This window comes from Erinaceus europaeus, chromosome 12, assembly GCF_950295315.1.
Source record: "Erinaceus europaeus chromosome 12, mEriEur2.1, whole genome shotgun sequence".
Classification (NCBI taxonomy): domain Eukaryota; kingdom Metazoa; phylum Chordata; class Mammalia; order Eulipotyphla; family Erinaceidae; genus Erinaceus; species Erinaceus europaeus.
This window is the reverse complement of record NC_080173.1, coordinates 75291009-75313664: the sequence shown is the minus strand read 5'-3', so window position 1 is coordinate 75313664 and position 22656 is coordinate 75291009. Positions and strand designations below refer to the sequence as shown.

Genomic DNA, 22656 nt, shown 5'->3' with positions numbered 1-22656 from the left:
GGTGAGAAGGAATCACTCTTACCAAACCTAGAAGAGACAAGAGAGAGAGAAAGCAGGGTCATGTTAGCAGGCTGGCTCAGGGCTTCCCAGAATACTGCTTCTTGGGAGGGAATGGGCAATGTGCTAGGCAGCCCCTGGGGCATCCCAAGGCCTTACGGAAAGGACTAGAAATCCCCACCACCACTACAAAGGGCACCGGAGCCATGCTTTCACACATCCACCTCGCACAGTTGAGTCAATCTATTTCACGGCTGGTATAGTAGAGGCTCACAAGTTTCCCAAGGCCATATACCCATAAGTGCTGGACCCTGTTCAGAGCCTTGAAAGGAGAGGACTCATGGTTCAGATAGGAGGAAATATTGGTCAGCCAGAGGATGTATCTGAGACAGCAGGGCTAGGACAAGAGTCTGAGAGCAGAGAGGTGTTCCCACACCTTTCTGCGGGCACCTTGCCATGCTCATGGCTCAGGCTTGAGCCCTGGCACCACATGGAGGGCTCTATGGCACTGATGCTGCTGTGCCTCTCCCTCTCTCTACTTCTCTATGTGATGAAAAGTCAATATGGGAGCAGTGATAACGTATATGCCCTGAAACATACCCTCAAGAGTGCCAGTGTCTCAAGGATGATGACAGCTGAGGAAACCCCAGGTCACTCAGTGTCCCTCAGGGTTCAAAGAGGGAGGGCAGTCAGGTGCTTGAGTGGCCCTGCCAGTACCATTCTGGTGTCTCTGTGGGGACTGAATGCACAACCCCAGGGTTCAAGGTCCAGCTCACCAGCTATGGAACCTGAGGAAGTAGAGTCATCTGTAGGAAGCTCTGCTTTCTGCCCAGAGCCAAGACTGTGACCAGAGCCTTCCTCTTTCCAGAAAAATGAGACACAGTGCGTTTTACCCACTAAGACACCCTTCAATCGGGCTGGGTCCCCACGTGTCCATACTGTGAAGAGGAAGCAGAGCAGGAGGGAGGCTGTGGAGAATGGCACTCCCACAGGGCAGCCTGGCAGGAGTGTCAGGGTAGGAAACAACATGGAAACCATCAGAGAGGTCCAGGGTTCATGACAAAAGACCCAGCACAGCCTGAACTGGGTCAGGTGAATTACCCTCATTCAAGACCAGGAAAATGGTGCCCCAGAACCTGGACCCGCTAAGGTACAAGAAGGTAAGGAGCACCTATAGACAACACCCTCCTTCCTTCCTGTACCCTGTCCACAAAGGGGCACAGATGAGGTGATCTTTGCAAAAGTATATGCGGCAGTCACCTAAATGCCCACCGAGAGGGAGGAGTTGGTTAACTACCACAGAATGATGGCATGGTGTAAGTGACTTAATTTTTTCATATTACAAACAGAGCAGATGACTTGGCTGGTTCCAGAAGGGGAACTGGATGACTAAAGGAAAGTGTCAGCGGTGACTTTATACCACACCCCCTCACAAAGATTAAACTACACGAGCTACAAGACTCCTGCATTTTGGACCAGGTGACCACTGCCTATTATTTCAAGTACAGAAATATATCTTTTTTTTTTTCTCCTAACCAGAGCACTGCTCAGATCTGGTGGTGTGGGGGACTGAACCTGGGATGACTTGCATGCAAGTCCTGTGTGCTACCACTGTATATGTCCCTAGCAGGTATACCTTTTTCTTAATTTTCTTTCTGTGTTTTTTTTTTTTTAATTAGTAAGAAGATGAGGCATTTCAAGAACATGAAGTTCTAGGTATGCTACCATAAGTTGAAAGAATAGGTTCTAGGTCACAGTATGGCATTCAATGGTCACTAGAAGTTTCAGTCATTTGTTCTAGCACATCACTCCCCCTTTCTGGGCACACAGACCATTGCATTTCTCAGTTCCTTTGAGAAGAGCCATGAAATGAGTAGAACTTTAGCTCAAACAAGTGAAAAATCTTTGTTGTTTTAAAATACACTGATCTGGGCGTTAACCCAGCTTATACTGACATACAAGGCATCATGCATATGCACATGTGTGTGTGCAGAAAGATACTTGGTAAGATTCAACCCAAATTCTGTGTGAGGCGAACGTAATAACCACTACACTACGGAAACTCAACCCAAATTCTGAAGGTGGTCTAGGGCTGGCCTGAGAGACAGAGGCACCCTTCACTTTTTGCATTACGTTGTCATACACTTTTTAACGTACCTCTTTCCATACTGAGCCTATACTAGCTTTATAGTGAGAGGACTGTGGTAGAGACTTTGAGGCACACTCAGCACCTGCCTGGCAGGAGCACTCACCTCATTGGGGAGACGTCATCGATGCGGTTCCCCAGCTGAGACTCATGGGACTTACTCCGTGTGAGTGTGGGGAAGCTGGGCAGCAGCTGGAAGACCTTGCGGCTGGGTGGGGGTGGCGTCCGGGGGGGCTTCGGCTTGGTGTGCCGACGCAGTTGGGGCGTGGTGGGAGGGGTGATGAAGTTATGCAGGGCACGGGGGGTCAGCCGGCCGCTGGCATGCAGGGGGAGACAGGTGTCCGAGCAGCCCTCGCTGGGGCCAGGAGCTGGGGAGTCCGAGGCGGGTAGCGCTGACACGGAGACAGAGCGTGGGCCCTGGGCACTGCTGCCCAGTCTTCCCATTGGGGAGCTCCCCTGAGGCCAGTGCAGACTGGCTGATGAGAGGGTGTCCAGAGAAGGTGTCGAGCCAGTTTCCCGCCGGGCGTCCAGGGAGCCCCAGCCTGAGTGCTCTTTGTGCTCCCCTCCTGCAGAGCAAGAAGTCAAATCACAGGTAGCTGAGACTACAGGGGTTTGTGGAGGTGGCAACAGGTCAGAGAGGTCAACTATGCCGTCTAAGGCTCCACAGGTCACTGGAGAAAGGCCTCCCCTAGTTTATAAAAGCCTCTTATGTACATACATTATCTTCCCCATTATCTAGCTGACTGTAAGGCTTTCAGAATAGACATTACTGTCTCTGACAGAGCAAGGGGACTATCATGAGGGACACAGAGGAAAAGGCCTGTACAGGGGGCCTGCTAGCAGGGGGGGGCAGCTAGGAAATATACCTGAAAGCTGACAACTTCAGGAGGGAGGTGGTAACTGATATTTTAATTCTGAAATATAGAGAATTGAAACAGCTGCATTTTCTGAGACAAAAATAGGAACAAACTTGTCTCTAAGACTTTAAGAAAATTGTGGTGGTTATTGCTGGGGGTGGGGGTGGGCAAAAGGCTTTGGTGGAGGGATCCATATGAGACTCTACCCCTGATATCTTATAATCTTGACTCTGGAGGCACTCGGTACCAGATGAGCCAGGGATTGACCAGTAATGTCTTCCATGGATACAGAGTGAAGAGTATCAGCAGCAAAGTCTTCTCGAGTCACCAGCTGCTGGCACTGGGGATGGTCACTTGTATTTTTTAATATCAGAGAACATCAAGAAGATAGCATCAACATTTTCCATCGCCCCACAAATCCAACATTGAAAAGGCACCTAGGCTCTGGTCTGAGCTTACATTATCCTCACAACACCCCTATGAGAGAGGTACTGGCATTACCTCTATTAAAGATAAAAGAAACAGAGGCACAGTGAGTTAAGTAACTGACCAAGATCCCAACAGGTTGGAAATGGCCAAGCAGGTTATGGGGCCTAGAAGTCTGATTCTGCAGCTCACCTTTACTGAAACTAGACTGTACTTACCAAGCTTTCGGGCACAGTGAAAACTCTCAGACCCCAGTTCAAACCCCAGTTCTGCCATGTGTCTGGTGTGAGGCTCCAGACAACTCATCTGGCATCCCAATACACTAGCTATAAAATGAGTTTACTGTCACCTTTTAGAGGGGCATTATGCCAAGTACCTGGCACAAGAAGGTGCTCAGACAGCAGCCCTCCTGATACAAATGGGTGACTACCCTTCAGTAACTGGCTCCCACATAATTCCTTATAATTCAGAAGGACAGAAGGGGTGCTGGCAAATTACCTGAAGATGTTAGTTTGAGAGGCTTTCAAACTCCTATAATCGGGCAATAACCTAGTCAAACACCAAGGCTGAAACCCCAGCTCTGCCCCACCACCACCCTCTAGGCTGTGTGTCCTTGGGGAACTGTCTTCTCTTCTCTGGTGCAGTCTCCTCCCTCTTTAAACTGGGAGGTAAGGGGAGTGGGGCAGTGCACAAGAACACCAACCAGGTCTTTGTTCACAGAAGACTCAGCCTCAGCACAGTGGAACCTAAGGAGAAAGTAAGTCTGGTCTTCTTTGAGAAAGACAGAAAGAAAGAAAGAAAGAAAGAAAGAAAGAAAGAAAGAAAGAAAGAAAGAAAGGCAGAAAAGGAAAGGAAAGGAAAGGAAAGGAAAGGAAAGGAAAGGAAAGGAAAGGAAAGAAGGGAGAAATCAAGCCTTAAAATCACAGTGCTTTTCTTAAGCCTTGGGCAGCCAGAGATAACTGGGGTGGCTCAGTTAATTCCATTCATTAGCTCATTAAAAATCTTATCTGTATGGCAGCAGGACCTTTAAGTCAGGCATTTAAAGCTGTGTCTGAGGTAAGATTTAGAAAGCCTAATACAATTCTCAAGAACTTTGTAATGCCAGGATTATGCACTTTGTCTGGGATATCCATGTTCACACTCAGAGCTTAAAAGCCTTGCAATTTCTCTAAGTATGCTTGGTTTAGGCAGAGCCCACTCAGCCTACGTCAATCCACAGGGACAGGAAGATAGAGGTGAGGGGAAGGAGGGAGGGGGCTGGCATGCACAGAAGTGTTGGAGGGGGTCACATAACTGACAGATGTGTGCAAAAGGGGGAACTGAGACAAGGCCGCCAAGAAGATCAGTCTGGGCTTCTATTGAGAGCTAAAATTTCCCTGGGTTTGTGCCAGCCAGATCAGTCTAGATATGAGTCGTCTGTCTCAGGGGAAACCAAGTCTCAGTTGAGGCCCATTACATTTTCTAGCCTTTTCAAGCACCCCACCCAATCATAAGCCTCAGTAGAGATCCTGACCGGGCCCAGACCTGGGGAGAGAAGGCTGGGTCAGGGTCGAAGGAGGCAGAGAGGGAGCAGACAGGGCTGATCTCGGAGCCAGGGAGGAAAACTCAGGTCCTACCTACCCAGGCCGGCCACCTTCCGCAGGCAGGTGAGGGCGTACTGTAGGCGGCTACACTCCTCGGCGTTAGCCCCATAGCGCCTCAGAGTCTCCTTCACCTTGGCCTCGTTCATCTCCAGCAAGGCATCCAGCGTGAGCTCGCGGAGGATCTCCTGAGGAAGCACAGAGGGACAAACAGAGCGGATGAGTCAGGCAGGCCCCTGGCCTCTACATCCTCCTCCTGGCCAGGGCCAGCCTTCGCTGAGTGGCAGGGGCCAGCTGCTGGCAGGGCCAGCCCCACCAGAAGCCACCACTTGTCTGAGGACACAGGAGGCAGCTCTCACTCCCATCCCCCTGTGTTCCCAGAGACGGCAGCTGAAGCAGAGATGCCAAAGCTTTGGGGCTGGAGGGGAGGATGGGGAAACACACACACACACACACACACAGCTATCAGGGGAGGGGATACAGAGAGCTGGTGGTGGGAATTGTGTGGAGTTGTACCCCTCTTATCCTATGGTTTTGTCAATGTCTCCTTTTTATAAATAAAAAAATAATAAGATAATAACAAAATGAAATTGGCTTAATATGAGAAGCACTATATCGGAACTTACTATCTTGTCTTTTTAAAAAAATATTTCTACTTAAAATTTTTTATTACCTTTACTTACTTATTGGGTAGAGACAGCCTGAAATCAAGAAGGAAGGGGGAGATAGAGAGGAAGAAAGACAGAGACACACCTGCAGACTTACTTCACCACTCATGAAGCTTGAACCGGGGTCCATGCGTGTTGTAACATGTGCTCAATGAAGTGTACTACCCGGCCCCACTATGTTGTCTTAATTCTCAGTCAAAACCTTTCATTTGGCCCACTTGACAACCGAGCAAAGAGATTCAGAAGTTAGGTCACCTATACAACATTACACCATTGGTAAGGGGAAGAGTGTGGTAGGAATAACTTTCATCCTGGGGCTGGGTGGTGGAGCGTCTGGTTGAGTGCAACTGTTACAAAGCACAAGGACCTGGCTTCAAGCCCCCAGTCCCCACCTGCAGGGGGAAAGCTTTGCAAGTGGTGAAGCAGTGCTGCAGGTGTCTCTCTGTCTTTCTTCCTCTCTATTTCCCCCTTCCCTCTTGATTTCTGACTGTCTCTATCCAATAAATAAATAAAGATAATTTAAAAAATTTAAAAAGGAATTACCTTCCCCCCTGGTGTCATTCCTGTGCCTAAGTTGCTATATAACAATAGCGAAATTGTCCAAGCAGGCCTACTCTAATCACAAGAGCTCTTTAAAAGCAGAATAGTGGATAATGGTAAAGCCATAACAGTACTGATGTGCATGGGATAGCCCACAGAGAAAGACTTGAATCTCAAAAAATCTTGCACCACAAGGGACAAAAGTTTGGCATCCAGAGACACATTTTTTTCCACCACCACCAACAAAAAAAATTATATCAGTGTTACAACAAGCCACAGTTAGAAAGAGATCTCTAAAGTACAGAATTTTAACCTGGAGAGCAGGGGGCCAGTTGTACCAGAATCCTGACAGCTTATTCCTGCTACAATTTTATGTCTACAACTTTACAACAAATGGGAACCAAGAAATGAAAAACTATAAACCATGTAAGTTACCTCAGTAGCTTTCCTGCAAATCAGAGCAGCTTTGCTATGAGCAGCCCTGATGAATTCCATGTTGGAATTCAGTCTCCACAATAACAGACCTTAGGGATGAATTCATGGAAAAACTCCTCCTTGTCAGCCCACAGCCTGTCACAGTCTGTTCCCTGACAGCCTGCTGAGTACTTGCTCCTTCAAACTTCTGGTTACTACCTAGACTGACTCAACCTGGTGCCATAACCTCAGTCAGACACATGTGACTGCAAGCCCCCCCCATTACTGCTCAGATTCACTCAACCCCCTGACCCAGATTCTCAAGGAATATCAAACAAAATGAGAAGACAAAAAGAAAAAACTTCAATGTAAAACATTAATTCCCCAATAAAGAAATTAAAAAAAAGAAAAACCTTCCCCTACTGTTAGACCAACACAGCAACTTGAGGTGGTAGTGGTGGAGTGTGGGGTGGGGTGAAGGTAGGGGGGTGGATAAATTAACAAAGGGAAAGAACTATGTAAACTTCCTAAAGAGGACTTCATAACTATAGTCCTAAGGATGAACACTAGAATCATATATACAATGGAAGAAAACATCAAGTCTGAGAGAAAGTATAAGAGGCATCTCAGAAAGATAGAGAATATACTAGCTGAGTGGTCTGGGAGGTGGCACAGTGGATAAAGCATTGAACTCTGAAGCATGAGGTCCTGAGTTCAATCCCCAGCAGCACATGTACCAGAGTGATGTCTGGTTCTTCTCTCTTTCCTCCTATCTTTCTAATAAATAAAATCTGTAAAAAAAAAAAAAAAAAAAAAAAAGAATATAGTAGCTGAACTGAAAAGAAATAGTAGCCGAGAACTTCCCCCAAACAGAAGGAGATAGACAATCAGATCTAGAAAGCTCAGAGTTGTAAACAAAATAAACCCAAACTAAAGCACACCAAGACTAACATGTTATATTAAAAGTTCTGAATGAGAAAAACCTCTATCTAGTAATACCCAACTAGGTTATTACTCAGATTTGAAAGAGCAAAGAGCTTTTTCAGACACACAACAACTAAAGGAATTCACAGCCATTAAGCCAGTCCTACAAGAAATACTAAAGGGAGGGGGTAGATAGCATAATGGTTATGTAAAGAAACTCTCATGTCTGTGGCTCCAAAGTTCCAGGTTCAATCCCCTGCATCGTCACCAGCCAGAGATGAGTAATATTCTGGTTTAAAAAAAAAAAAGAAGCAGGAGCAGGAGTGAAAGAAGAAGGAGAAGAAAAGAAATACTAAAGAGGATTCACTGGACTTTAGTGGAAGGATACTGGCACTCTGGTAATGGGTGTGTTGTGCTAACATTCTGAAGATGTGCGAAACTATGCTTCTAAAACTCTTATAGTCTAGTAAACTAAGGTTACCTCAAAAACAAATACAGTAAAAAATGTAGCAGAGAGGGAGTCAGAAACACAAAGCATAAAAGGGGCTCTGTGGGGGGTCGGGTGGTAACGCAGCAGGTTGAGTGCACATGGCGCAAAGCGCAAGGACCTGCATAAGGATCCCAGTTCGAGCCCCTGGCTCCCCACCTACAGGGGAGTCGCTTCATGGGTGGTGAGGCGGGTCTGCAGGTGTCTTTCTCTCCCCCTCTCTGTCTTCCCCTCCTCTCTCCATTTCTCTCTGTCCTATCCAGCAACAAACGACATCAACAACAACAATAATAACCATAGCAAGGCTTCAACAACAAGGGCAACAAAAGGGGGGAAAAAAGATGGCCTCTAGGAGTGGTGGATTCATGATGCAGGCACTGAGCCCCAGAAATAACCCTGGAGTTGAAAAAAAAGGGGGGGGGGCTCTGTGTCTGCTTTAAAGATGATGTGGCATGTGTAAAGAGGAAAGATAGGTGACTACTAGGAAACAGAGTGGCCCCCATGACCATCAAGAAGATGGGAATTTTAGAGCTAGGGTAGGAAGGAACTCAATTCTGCCAACATCGAGAACACAGTAGACAGGAATTCTCTCCAAAGCTTGCAAATAAGGTTATTTCAGTGATACTTTGACTTGGTCTAGTGAGTGCCTAGGCAGCGAAGGTAACTGAGTCTGCCTGGACTCCTTTACCTAGCTTTCCACATGCATAGCAATGAGAGATGTTCTAAAGCCAACATATTTGCAGTTTGTTATGTGGCAACAGAAAACTAATACCAAGAGCAAATACTAGTCAGACCTGACATCAAAGCTTACAGGGGGAGCCCCTTAGTTCTTAACACTGGGTCACATGTCACTGAGGAGACATAGAACAATGCCATGTTTCCCTGGCCTCAAGTAAGTAGCCTGCAATGCAAGCAGGGGTGACTGACATGAAACCAAGCCATTGCAATGCAAAAATGATATGGTTTAGCCTAGAGGCAGTTCAATGGCAATGGAACCAGTTGTGAGATTCTTCACCCTAGTACATATATTTTCCAGATTTTCTGTAACAGGGAAAGCAAACCATCCCACATCCAATGATTAATATAAAGCTTATAATTCTAGAGAATCCAAGCTGCTTCCCACTGATTTTTTTTAGCAAGTTGCATCTAATTTTCCTTTATTACTATTATTATTTTTATCAGAGCACTGTTGAGCTCTGGCTTATGGTGGTGCTGGAGATTGAATCTGGGACCTTTGCTGTTTCAGGCATGAACGACTTTTTGTGTAACCACTATGCTATCTCCCCAACCCTAAGTTTATTTTAAAAGAGTAACGCCACTGTCAAGTCAGTCTATACTGGTGCAAATCCTAAGCACAAATGTCAATCTGAACCTGGTAAAGAAACTGCCTGGGAATTTTGCTTTTTTTTTTTTTTAAGATTTATTTATTCATTTATTAACGAGTAAAAGGAAGAAAGAGACACAGAAAAAGAACCAAAGCATCACTTGCACATTCGATGCCAGGGATCAGAGTTAGGACCTCACGTTCGTGAGTCCTGAGCTCTGCCCATTGTATTGCCTCCTGGGCCAGTGGCTGAGCATTCTCATGATGCCTCAGAAGTGGAGGTGAGGTGGGGGTCTCCATAGCCTAGGCCAGCTCCCTGGTGTTTATCCTCGTCTTGTTCCTCCCTCCCCACTGTTGTGTTTTGTCTGTACCTTTTTCAGCCTTCTGGGATATGAACTGTGACCTCATACTTGTTCAGAATGATGCACACCAAAAATTAGAAATAAACAGATGTATAACACACCAAGGAAATTACCACTGATTCAACAAGCTTTTAGGTTGTCAGAAATCCTTCCAGATGATCAAACTAGAATGTCACAGGAAACCTTTTATGAGAACAGAACGGAGAGCAGCTTGATGATGAGATAATAGTCCTGGGCAAAAGCTATGGTTGACCTCTCCCCTGGAATGACTCAGCAATTCTCTCCTAAATGAAATTTCTGCTTTATAGGGGAATGGAGATGGGAGAATCCCAGAAATCCAATCCCCAATGGAACAATAATACAAATAAGGTCTTTCATTTTTACTCCTCCTTTCCACCCATACCACAGTTCAGCTCCTCAACCATAATATTACTTATTACTACAAACTATTTGCCAGTCTGCTGTGTATGAGGCTTTGTCTACTATATTCACTCAGAACAACTCACTGAGAAGATCCTTTTACTAAAGTTCTAAGGCCTCATTCCAGATGAGGCTGAAAGGAGGCTGAAAATGAGGCCAGAACTAAATCCCCAGGGTGCCAAATCCCAAAGCATCTTCAGTTACTCCACACCTTCAGTCACTCATTCACCTGACAAAACCTCGGCATGAAGCAATTATCACTGAAGACAATTCTTCTTTCAAATTAAGTTAAAGGAACAACCCCTACCCATGTTATAAAACAACTATGCTTTAAAACAAAATATTCCTTGTTCTTTCACAAGTAAAGTTGCACTCTAAATAAAAAAAAATAAAGAGAGTGTCTTCCCATCCACTCCCTTTAAAAAAGGAAAGAAAACCAGAGGATTATAAGTTTCAGATTAGTAAATTCCTCTCACTGCCTGAGATTTCAGAGCTCAGTGCACCCAAGAAATAAGGCAGGTAGGGTCCTTACTGTCACTTCTCTCTTTCGCCTCCTCTTTATGCTGGAGCTCCAGCATAACAGGAGACAGGGGCTAGTGAGATCAACTGTGGGCTGGGGTGACGTGGGGAGAGGAGAGCCTGTCCAGAGCCCCACATGCCTTTCCCAGGACAAGCATGTCCTAATGCAAGTCCCAATGCTTAAGGTACCATCATCACCACAACTTTTGAATGATTAGTTCTCTAACTCCTCCTCCCAGCAGAGATGAATCACTGAAGTGGGGAGAAGGCGGACCCTAAAAGCTGCAGGCAGTGGAGCTGTCCACCTGTCAAGAGACTCAGGGCCCAGGACTGGGGAAATGAGCTTAGCAAGGACACACCCGGTTTGATTTTTTTTAAAAGGAGAAACAGCAAATTTTCACTTAACTTTGCAGTAGATTCTTGAAAACTAAGTGAGACGATGTCTAAAGAAGCCAGGCCCTTAAACTGTGGCATTGTATTCACTAATAGAGGATTGGCAATATGAGTGCTAGAAACATTTATCATTTTACTAGGCAAGAGATCCAACAGCATCAAGGGGTTGGGGAGACAGTTTAATGATAGAGCACTTGCAGGTAAGAGGTGACAGAGCTGAGTAGTGCTCTTGTCTCTCATAAAAAAATATTTTTTTAAAAAAGTGGGGCCAGGTGGTGGCACACCTGGCTAAGTACATACTATAGTGCACAAGGACCTAGGTTCAAGCCCTTGGTCCCCACCTGCAGGGGAAAAGCTACACAAGTGATGAAACAGGGCTGCATGTGTCTCTCTGTCTCTCTCCCTATCTATCTTACCCTCACCTTTCAATTTCTGTCCCTATCCAATCATGAATTTAAGATTTTTTGTTAAAAAAGTATGATTTCATATTAAAAAACAACAACGGTGTACTTCACCAAAGTAAAAGACTCTGGGGTGGGGGGAGGGTTCCGGTTGTGGATCATGATGGCCGAGAAGGACCTAGTGGGGATTGAACTGCTATGTGGAAAACTGGGAAATGTTACACATGTGCAATCTATTGTATTTTACTGTCAACTGTAAACCATTAATCCCCCAATAAAGAAAATTAAAAAAAAACAGTATGAAGGCAATTCTAATCAGAAAACCAACCTCGGTACCCTTCTCAGTGTGGGGCATGAAGAGAGTATATGAGGGAGGTGTTAGAGGTCCTGTTTAAAGACGTGTGAGTCTCCCCTCCCCTCCCCTTCCCTTCCCTCTCCTTTCCTTCCCTCTCCTTTCCTCTTACCCTCCTCCCTTCCCTTCCTGCTCCTTTCCTCTTCCTCAACATTTTCTCCTTCCTTTCCTTTTTCTTTTCCTGGAGGAATTTCACTAGGGCTTTGGGCCTGCATCATTTTGCTGTTTCCAGAAGACTTCTTCTTTTTATTTATTTTTTTCCAGAGAGGGAGAGAAAGAGAAGCACTGCAATACTACTCCACAGTTCATGAAGCTTCCCTTTTATGGTGGTCAGGGCATTTGATTCCAGGTCCTTTTATGGTACAGTGTGTGCTCTACCAAGATGAGTTATTTCCTAGTCCCTAAATTTTTATTTTCAAATGGGTGGTTTTCACATGGTAGCAAATAACACAGATCTGTGCAGACCAAAGAAATATATTCATGGTTACATGGTGCCCCTTGACGAAGACTCTATGCCCTCCAGAGTCTTTTGACATCTCTATGAAGATGTCTAAAGCTTAGTTTCTGTAGGCAAATGAAAAGAGATGGTGGCATAGCAGCAAGTGCTCTGGGTAACATATTACAGGGTGGCAGGGCCTGCTCAGTGGGGTCTCTACACTGACAACAGGACCCTTGCACAGAAACAAAGTACCCTGGCCTCCTAACTTCTTCTTTTTTTCGGGGGGATGAGGGGGAGATAGAGAGGGAGAGAGACGGAGAAACACCTGCAGCCCTGCTTCACTAGTCACGAAGCTTGCCCCCTGCAGGTGGGGACCAGGAGCTTGAACCTGTGTCCTTGCTCACTGTAATGTGAGCACTTAACCAGGTGTACCACCTCCTGGCCCCTGGCCTCTCAACTCCTACCAGCTACTTTGGAAATAATTTGAGTTAAGAATAAGGAAAAACACAAGGCAGGCTGCAGCCAGGGAATCCAGTGTTTGTAGAAAAGGAATCTCCAGCCGGGCCACCCCCAGCTTCTGCCTCCAGCTAGGAAACCACAGGCTGCTGCTAGTGGCTGTGCTGCAGGCACCTTCACTCCGGCAAAGCTCCCACACAACTAACTCAGAGCCCTACCCTACACTTCACGCATTCGGGTGTGACTCGCCTCCCTTGCAAGGCAGACAGGCAGGGCCAAGTCTGAATTAGGAAGTTATTTCAGACCAGAGTCATTCCTGTACAACTTGTCTGGATAATCTCTGAACTGAAAGCAACCTGAGAGTTAGTTTCACCACCTGCTGAAGGTGAACGCACAAGCCTGTCCACAAGCATGTAAGTGAAGTCACTCTGAAACCCTCAACACCCCCACTGCTCACCCCCCCAACTAAGGGCCCCAGGAGGACACACAGAAGATGCCGTGCTATCATAAACAAAGCCAAGGCAAAGAGCTCCAGCCCCTCACCGCAAGTTCTAGATGAGGGTTGATGGCTGAGTCCATTCTGCTTCAAGGAGCATTGTTGCCCACATCACCCCAGTTTCCATCTAAAAAAGAAAGTATAAACCAGAGACCAAGAAGGGAAGGCATGGTTGACTAGCCCATTGTGGGAGATGCTAAGCCCTGGTTGGCTCCTGTATATCTTGGGGTTAGCAGGGGATCATGGAAATGTGCAAGCAAGAACATGGAACAAAGCAAGGGCACCAGAGGGCACAGGCTCCTTGCCTCTGTTACCACCTCAGAAATGCTCTGTGTTTGCAAATAGGTGACATTAAGCTACTTATTCTTTAATTTTCTGAGGTGCCCTCTAGTCTATGACCAACTGCTATTCTTTCTTCTCTGTGACAGGAGGCACAAATGGGTGGGGCCATCACGGCTGCCCCTCCCCTCAGCAGCTGGTGTCACTGGCGGGTCACTGGGGGGTGGGGAGATCAAATGGGGGGACTTACCAGCAGCCATGGGGCTGCCTGGGGTCTATACTTAGAAACTTGCTTGGCTGACACTGAGAGCTGGCCACACTTGCCGCAGTCAGTCAGGTGGACCACAGCAACAGCACTTGTGAGGGGCAAGTGCAAGTAGCCATGGCATCTCAAGCCAGAACCCAGCTGACTGCTGGGGTGAGGGGAGACTAAGAGGCAAACCAAGGTTCCGCGTTTTGGTTCAGCTGCTTTCGAGAGCTACAGCAGAGGATCACCGGTAACATCAGCAACTGCCTCAGTCCAGGCTGCCAGCACTCAAGGCCCATCTGCAGGGCTTGGACTTCTGGGGTGAAGGGGCAGAGACACCTCTAGCCTTCCTGGCTGCAGGCTAACTAAAGTGCCAGGATCTTGGGTCAACAAAATAGCTCATCTGAGAGGGCACCTGCTTTTTCATCTCCCTAACCCAGGTTTAAGCCTGACCCCCACTATATGTGTTGTGGTGTCTGCCCCCACCTCTGTCTTTCTATCTGCAGAAAGTCAGCCCGGAGGGGTGAAGCTGTAGTGATGATAAAAAACAAAACAAACAAGAAATGGTGCCAGGATTTCCCCTGGTCACACTAGGGAAGTCACACACAAACCTCTATGAACCTATGGATGAAAAACAAAAACAAAAACAACCCATAGATGATGGCAGGAACCGGAATAACTACCTAAGCCCAGAGGTGGGAAGTGTGGTGAAGGAGGGAGAGAACAAATGGACATCTGTGGAGCCCAGGAAGAAGCCCACATGTCTTGAAAGAACAAGGCATCACTTGATGGAGGTTCCTTCCTGCTATCTCCTGACCACTGGGAGCCTTGGCCAATAATGACTGGATACCCTGGGAGGCACTGGAGGGGCTGAGCAGTCTCCTGGGTTTTCCATGGAGGGCCGCAGACAGTGGGCGTCCAGCTCTGCTTGTGCACAGGTTCTGCACCTCTTCAATTTCTGGGCCCTGGGAATGCAGAAAAGCACCCCATCCTGGGAGAAGCCAGCCAATTCCCAGAGGGTAAGCCCCAATTTCTCTCTACCACCTCAGCTGGCCAGCACCCCCTTAGCACCCCCTGGACCTTAGGCCAGAGCCTGTCTCTCTTTGGGTTCTGGCTGTTTATTTATTTATTTATTTATCTGACAGAGACAGAAAGAAATCAAGAGGGAATATATATATATATATATATATATATATATATATATAGAGAGAGAGAGAGAGAGAGAGACAGACAGACAGACAGACACTGGCAGCACTACTTCATTGATTCATTAATTCATTCAGTGAACCCTTTCCCCAGTATATATATATAGAGAGAGAGAGAGAGACAGAGAGACAGAGAGACAGAGAGACAGAGAGAGACAGACAGGCACTGGCAGCACTGCTTCATTGATTCATTAATTCATTCAGTGAACCCTTTCCCCTGTAGGTGGGGAAAAGGGATTTGAACCTGGGTCCTTGCACACTGTGATATGTGCACTTAACCAATCTCTGCCCAGCCCCTCAGCTGCATATTTATACAATGATTGGCCTTAGCTAGATTGGTGGCTTTCAACTCTGGCTATAAACTAGGATTACCTAGAAGGCAAGGGATGGGGTACTTTCAAAGGATCTATATATTCACACAACACCTCAAGCCAAGCAAATCAGGATTTCTGGGGTGAAGACCATGAGGGCAGAGCCCCAAGTCCTTACATCTGACCAGGGTGGGGCTGCTCCCCTCCCAAGGCCACACCCCATTCCTTCAACTCTTCCCACCTAGCCCAAGTTCATAGACGCCCCAAGAAATTTCTCCTCATATACACTGGTGCCTGCCCTTCCTCGTGCCAAGGAGGATGCCTGGGATGGGCTCCTTGGGGAATGGCTGTCTCTGACCTAAGCACTAGTATATCCATCTGGGTTTGAAGGCTTCAGATGCTGCTGCAGTATGGAATGGGGAACAGCAAAGGAGGAAGGGAGGTCAAAAGAGAAGAGATGGAGAGGGCGGTGTCAAGAAAGGGCAAGTAAGGAGCCTTTATTACAGGCAATACAAGCTAAATGGCTGATAAAGGGCAGTGCCAGCAATCTCATGGCATCCTGAGATTTGTGATGAGGTTCAGATAGGGGAAGTAACTTGCTCAGGGTCACACAACCTGGGGCTGGTGAGGCTGAAAGACGGGCATGTCCACCCACTCCCAGCCAGCAGCCCCTGCAGCCTGGCCTGCCTACTACCTTACTCTATATATACAGTGAGCTCTTCTCAGAGCAGAGGTCACTGGGCCCTTTGGGCTTTCCTGGCTCTATGCCCGACTCTCCCGCAGCTGGGCGGAGCTCAGTCACAGGTGGAAAGCAGCTGTGGGAGAGGCCTCCCAGGGAGTCTTCTCCCCACCTGCTATCACCACAGTCACCACCATCACCCCAGGGGGCTGTCACAGGACTGGCCCAGTCTTCTACACAGTCTGCTTTGTACTCACCTCCCAGGCCCCATTCTTTATCCTCTAAACCCTGATGTATCCAGTCCAGGAACTGGCAAACTCTCTGCATAATCCACAGGGAACACTGTCAGCACTGCAGTCCACAGGGGCCTTGATCCCAACGACTTGACTCTGCCGTTCGAGCACCAAAACAGTCACAATTGTGAATAAGTGGATGTGGCTGCCCCCCCTCCCAAAAAAAGACTTTGATTACAGACACTGAAACCTGAGTTTCATATAATTTTCATGTTCATGTGCTGGGAAATTGTGCAGATGCAGTCACATCTGCCATGTTGTCCTCTCAGGCTACTGCTAGTTCCCTGAAGAGTTGGGACATTCTCAGAGTGCCTGTTCAGCCATGTTGTGCCCTCAGGGCATTGTCTATATCCCCGCGATATTTGGAGTGCTTTGGTCACTCCTCCCCCTCCCATTCTCACGAGAGTTATCATCCTATCCTGGAGTGCTATGGTTACTCCTCCCCCTTCCCATTCTTGTGAAAGCTGCTCCTATAAAAACCCTTCGTTTTCCGCACCTCGTTCTCTTGCCAGCGCTTCACTCCGGTGTTCAGACGCAGGAAAGGTTACTGCGTGAGGCGGCCATTTTCGCTACCTCCACGTGGCCCAACCTGCTTCTCTAGCACCCAACTCTGAGGTGCCAGCGCAAATAAAGATTTGTTTCCTCTTCGCTCTGGACCCCCTCTTTCTCTTCTCCGCGGCCCACGCACAACAACATCTGGCTCAACAACATTCATGAAATATCCTTCCCCTCTACCCAAACAGCTAAAAACCATTCTTAGTTTGTATACTGTACAAAAACTAGTAGTAATTGTATTTGGCCCAGGATTCACTGCTGGGCAACCCCTGATCTTATGGGTCACACAGTCACTCAACAAGCATACATCAAACTGTGTTGCACTCTATCTCCCAGAGGCCCTGAGCCTCCCTCTGTGTTGACCTCTTACCACATGCAGCCTCCAGCATACAACCATCTGGGGAGACACAGAGGAGAGAGACTTTGAGGGCAGAACATGTGCCATCAAGACAGTCTTCGCTGTCACTTCTGTGTCCTCAACACATGTTTCCAAAACCACTGCCCCAGGCTATTTGTAAGTAACTAGATAGTCCATCACTGGAGAGACACACAGACATATCCCTCAGATTCAGGTGGGGGAAAAAAAAAAACCACATTACAATCCCCCAGACTCCACAGTAAAACTCAAGTTTAAAATACACTACCTTCTGGGCAGGAGTAGATAACATAATGGTTATGCAAAGAGACTCTCATGTGTGAAGCACCAAACGTCCCAAGTTCAATGCCCCACACAAACATAAACCAGAGCTGAGAAGTGCTCTGGTAGAAAAATAAAATAATAAATTAAATAAAATACACTACCTTCTAAGGGCTGGGGAGAAAGCTTGGCATTAGAGTACACTCAAATGCTTGAGGCCCCAGAGGCTTCAGGTTTGATCCCCAGCTCTCCCATATGCCAGAGCTGAGTGGTGCTCTCTCTTTTTCCTTTGCACATTAAATACACTAAAAAAAAAAAAAAAAAAAATTCTCAAACAAGCACACAGAAAAGAATACTCACGAATAAGATTGGAGAAGAAGCTGCTTGGGGTGGTTTGCCAGTCATCTGTGGCATCAGTGAATGTCTTAGTCCCTCTCTGAACAAAGGACAGTAGTAAGGGGGTGGTGGGGGAGTGCACAGTCTTTCATCACCCCAGCTCTGCTTCAGGACAGTGCTTCCCAGCCCGGGGGCCCACCCAGAAGCCTCCTGTTGATATGTCAGGTATGGGAAAAGTGGGGTGGGGGACCAGGCTGGTAGCTGAGTGACAAGGAGGGGCTATAGAGGATGAACATGATCACAGGTCCCTCCTGACAGGAAGTGGAGAGCTATGAGTAACCACCCCAGCAAACAGAGGTGCCTAAATCCTATGCAAAGGGTGAAGGGAGTGGGGTCTGGGTTGGAAAGTATCTCCCAGGGGCACAGGGACCCCTGCTCTCCCAAAGGTAACGGCACTAACAGAAACAGCATGGCTATTCATGTCTACATTCTTTACTATAGGCTGGACCATTTCTACACACACACACCTACACACACACACACACACACACACCTACACACACACACACACATACACACACACACACCCCTACACACACACACCTACACACGCACACACACACACACACACACACACACCTACACACACCTGCACACACCTGCCTCCTCCAACCCCACAGGACAAGAGCTCTGAATTTCATGAGGCTCACAGAGCCCGAGAGTGTCCATCCAAGCAAACAGGCTTCTAGGTAGCTGAGGGCCCTGGACCATGCCTGGCCTTAATCCTGGAGTCTCAGAAACATCATACTCCTTCACCAGAAAGGTAGGCCCCAGTGCTCTGCATGTGAGATGTCCTCTGGGGCTGTCTGTCTATCTGGGTTGGGGATGAGCCAGGCCCCAGGAAGTGAGTCCAGAACTGGAGACCTGAGAAGCAGGCCTCTCTGCCTGAGGACAGGGGCTGCATTGTTGCAGAGCTACTACACGGTTGTCTCACCAAGAGAACGAGCCCTCTCGGGAGATCCTGGTGCAAGCAGTCCTCTTCTGTAGTTTTCCACACACCCTGTAAACAAGTCCTAACCTGGTGGGCCTCGAAGCACAGGGAGCCTGACAGAGTCCTGAGCAGACAGCCAGGACTCAAGCCAAGGAGGCCATCACCACAGCTACTGGGTTGTGAGGGCATGGAAGGTGTCAGTGGATACTGATACTCATGAAGTTGGAAAATGAGGAGAAACTCCTCCCCTGTCAAGAGCAAATGCAGAGATCCAAGGAACCTTACAGCTACTCTGTTCAATACTAAGTTTACAGAGGTGGGAGTGGAAGCCTGGAGAGGGCAGGGACCTGCAGGGAGACCCAGGCAACAGCACCAGGACCAGGTTTCCCTACCTCCCTACCAATAACCAACATCAGACCACACCAGGCCAAGGGGAAACTCCCCTGAGACTCTCATCCACAGGCACTGGCTAAGAAATGCCAAGCCATGTGCTTATGTTGTGGGCTCAGAGCCCAGCAGGTTCCAGAAGCTGTGGGGCTCTGGGATCCCGGCCTCAGTGGAACTTGCCAACACCTTCATGTCTTGGTGCCTTAAGAAAGGAAACGCCATGTTCATGCCTACCTCACTCATGTCCACCTTGACAACCATACAAGAAACAAACTGCACATCACCAGCTACACCCAAACACCAGGGTTCTGAGATGAGATCTAAGAGCCACACAGGGCTGTGGCACATTCGTTCTCACTCAGCTTCTTGGAAAACTTCCTCTTCTCACAACCAGTCCAACTCTAAAATGACAACTGCTGGCATTGCTGCCACCCATGAAGTGGTCTGAGTACAACTGCTTGGTAACTTAGAAAAAGAGGTTCAGAGAGGTCAAGTTGCTCACTTAAGACGTGACAAGTGAGCAGTGGAGGCTGGATCAGACCCTGATCCAAAGAACTCCAAAGCTAGCACTCACCACTCCTGCATGTTTTTGCCTCCCTGGTCTGTTTAACTAAAGAACTGGGAGACGGGGCTGGTCAGCCTACACAGACCCATTTTCTGAAGCTCAGTGCAGAAAGGGTGGACTCAAAACAAGTGTTTATCTATTCACACAGAAAATACAAACAGGTCTCTCCACCCAGAAAGGTGGGGAAGGGGAATGGTGAAATAGCTGCCTTGGATAATATGCTGCTTTGCAATGTATATGACCCAGGTGAGAGCCCAGCCCCCACCACCGAAGGAAGTTTCAGTGCTGTCTCTCTATATACTCTTTCCTTCTATGTTTCTACTTTTAAAAAAAGACAGAGGGTGGAGAAGATCGATTTCAAGATTCTGACAGTTCCCCAATCATTTTACTCTCATTTCAGGAAATTGAGAAATTGAAGTCACATTCTTTTCCAACATTCTCCAGATGTGTTCTATAAATAGCACAGCAAGGACTCGAGCCCAGTCAGAAGTACCCATATTCTGAGGCCCCAGTGAAGGTGCCTGTTCTGGGGCGCCAGTGCCTACCTCACAACTCTCCAGTGCAGACTGGTCCAGACCTCTGACTTCCTTTGGCATCTTGGGAGGTGGGGCCCCAGTGCCTCCTGAGCCCTTGCCCATCAGCCAGCTCCACAGGCAATGCATAGTGAGGGGCCTGAGCTTAGGTTCCCCAGCAGCCCCGGCCTCTGGAGCAGTGTCCCACAGAAGGGTAGGGGAGGGAAGGAAGTGTGTTTCTGTTTTCATGACTGCAGTATTGAAGAGTCACTGCAGCCAAAAATAGTTTGTGCCTGGGAGCTGGGGAGTCAGCACATACCTCCTGGAGCAGGTGCTGGATATGAGACAGGCAGACTCTATGGACCTCACTGCAGGGCACCAGAAAGCCAGGGACCAGGACACCAGGTCCCTGACAGGTCACAGACAGAAGTTTCCCTATCTCACTGCCTCTTCACACATTCACACAAACCCCCAAAGTTTGCCTGAGTCAATAGGCAACACTAACATCTCCCTCTCAGCAGTGAATCATCTGGGGAAGCCCCACTCCCACATGAACTCCAACTATTCCCAACTCCCCTGTGACTCTCACATATTTTGGGCTGGGTGGTTTGGAACACCCACAGGAAGTGCTATGACAACCATCAACTTTCATCAAAACTCACAGAACTGTACACTATAAATAGTCGACTTTACTACATGTAAATGAACAATAAATGGAGAATCTTTTCAGCCACCAGGTTCCAGATGCCAGCCATGATGCTGACCAGACTTCCCTGGACAGATGACCCCACCAAAGTGTCCTGGAGCTCCACTTCCCCAGAAACCCACTGTATTAGGGAAAAAGAGAGGCAGACTGGGAGTATAGATCGACCAGTCAATGCCCATGTTCAGTGGGGAAGCAATTACAGAAGCCAGACCTTCCACCTTCTGCAACCCACAATGACCTTGGGTCCATACTCCCAGAGGAATAAAGAATGGGAAAGCTATCAGGGGAGAAGATGGGATACGGAGAGCTGGTGGTGGGAATTGTGTGGAGTTGTACCCCTCCTATCCTATGGTTTTGTTAATGTCTCCTTTTTAAAATAAATAAATAAATAAATAAAAAGAAAAAAATGGAGAAAAAAGTCAGTAGCTCTTGGAATTGGGAGATTTTCTTTTTCAATTTCAGATATTCACTTTATTTCATGAGATTAAAAAGGGGAAAATTAAAGAAAAATCAACAAAGAAGACTGCCTGGAAGTAGCTGTACTAAAGTAATAAATAGCATTATCTTTCAGTAGGAATAGCAGAAACCATCAATAAATAGTAACTATTGGGTTTTTTTTAATTTGCTTTTTAAATTTCTATACTTTTCACATTTAAGAAAAGCAGCATGTGTAGGCCCTGGGTTTGACCCCTGGCACCACATAATGCAACAGAGCAATGGTTCTCTCTCTCAGTTACATGGGGGAAAGTAAAGAAAAAGAGAAAAGGGAGTTGGGCTGTAGCGCAGCGGGTTAAGCGCAGGTGGCGCAAAGCACAAGGACCGGCATAAGGATCCCGGTTCGAACCCCGGCTCCCCACCTGCAGGGGAGTCGCTTCACAGGCGGTGAAGCAGGTCTGCAGGTGTCTATCTTTCTCTCCTCCTCTCTCCATTGCTCTCTGTCCTATCCAACAACGACAACAACAATAATAACTACAACAATAAAACAACAAGGGCAACAAAAGGGAATAAATAAAATTAAAAAAATATATAAAAAAAGAAAAAAAGAAAATGGACATGTGCAATCACTGAATATTAAGGATAAAAAAAATAAGCTTAAGACCTAAAGACTGACTCTTGAGTAAGATTACTGATGACTTTTTTTTTGGCTTTTCTATAATTTCTAAAAGAAATATGTTTTGATAGTGAAGAAAATGAAAAATGGCATTAAAGAGTGGGGGAGATAGCATAATGGTTACGTAAAGACACTCTTTCATGCCTGAGACTCCAAAATCCAAGAGGGTTCAATTCCCAACACCACCACAAGCCAGAGCTGAGCAGCACTCTGAAGAAAAAAAAATGTTTAAAATTAAAACTGGAGAGTAGGCTCATCTCAGCCTCTGCAGATTTAGGTCTAAGATTTTGGCACACCACCACAGAGTATGTGGCCCTTTACCTCCCACACACATACAGGCATTCTCATTGGTGAAAAATGAGGGGCTGAGGGGGGCTGGGTGGTGGTGCACCTGGTTGAGCACACGTTATGATGCTCAAGGACCTGGGTTTGAGCTCCTGGTCCCCACCTGCAAAGGGAAAGCTTTGCCAGAGAAGCAGAAGCAGAAAAGCAGGTGTCTCTGTCTTGCTCCCTCTCTATCACCCCATACCCTCTCAATTTCTGGCTGTCTTTATGCAATAAATAGATAAAGATAATGTCAACAATTTTTTTAAATGAGGGGATAGGCAGGGGAAATAGCATAGCGGTTATGCAAAAACAAT

The 22656-nt window shown here is 47.2% G+C and overlaps 1 protein-coding gene across 2 annotated transcripts in view; it reads right to left on the bottom strand.

Annotated features, from left to right (window-relative positions):
• KSR1 (kinase suppressor of ras 1) overlaps positions 1-22656 on the bottom strand; it is a 205125-nt gene that overhangs the window by 48470 nt on the left and 133999 nt on the right. For both annotated transcript variants that reach the window (XM_060203999.1, XM_016191534.2), the window contains exons 3-5: positions 5047-5194; positions 2250-2709; positions 23-27 (exon numbers count right to left, since the gene is read on the bottom strand). In XM_060203999.1, the coding sequence (XP_060059982.1) occupies positions 23-27; positions 2250-2709; positions 5047-5194 (613 nt within the window). The remainder of the gene's footprint in view (positions 1-22; positions 28-2249; positions 2710-5046; positions 5195-22656) is intronic.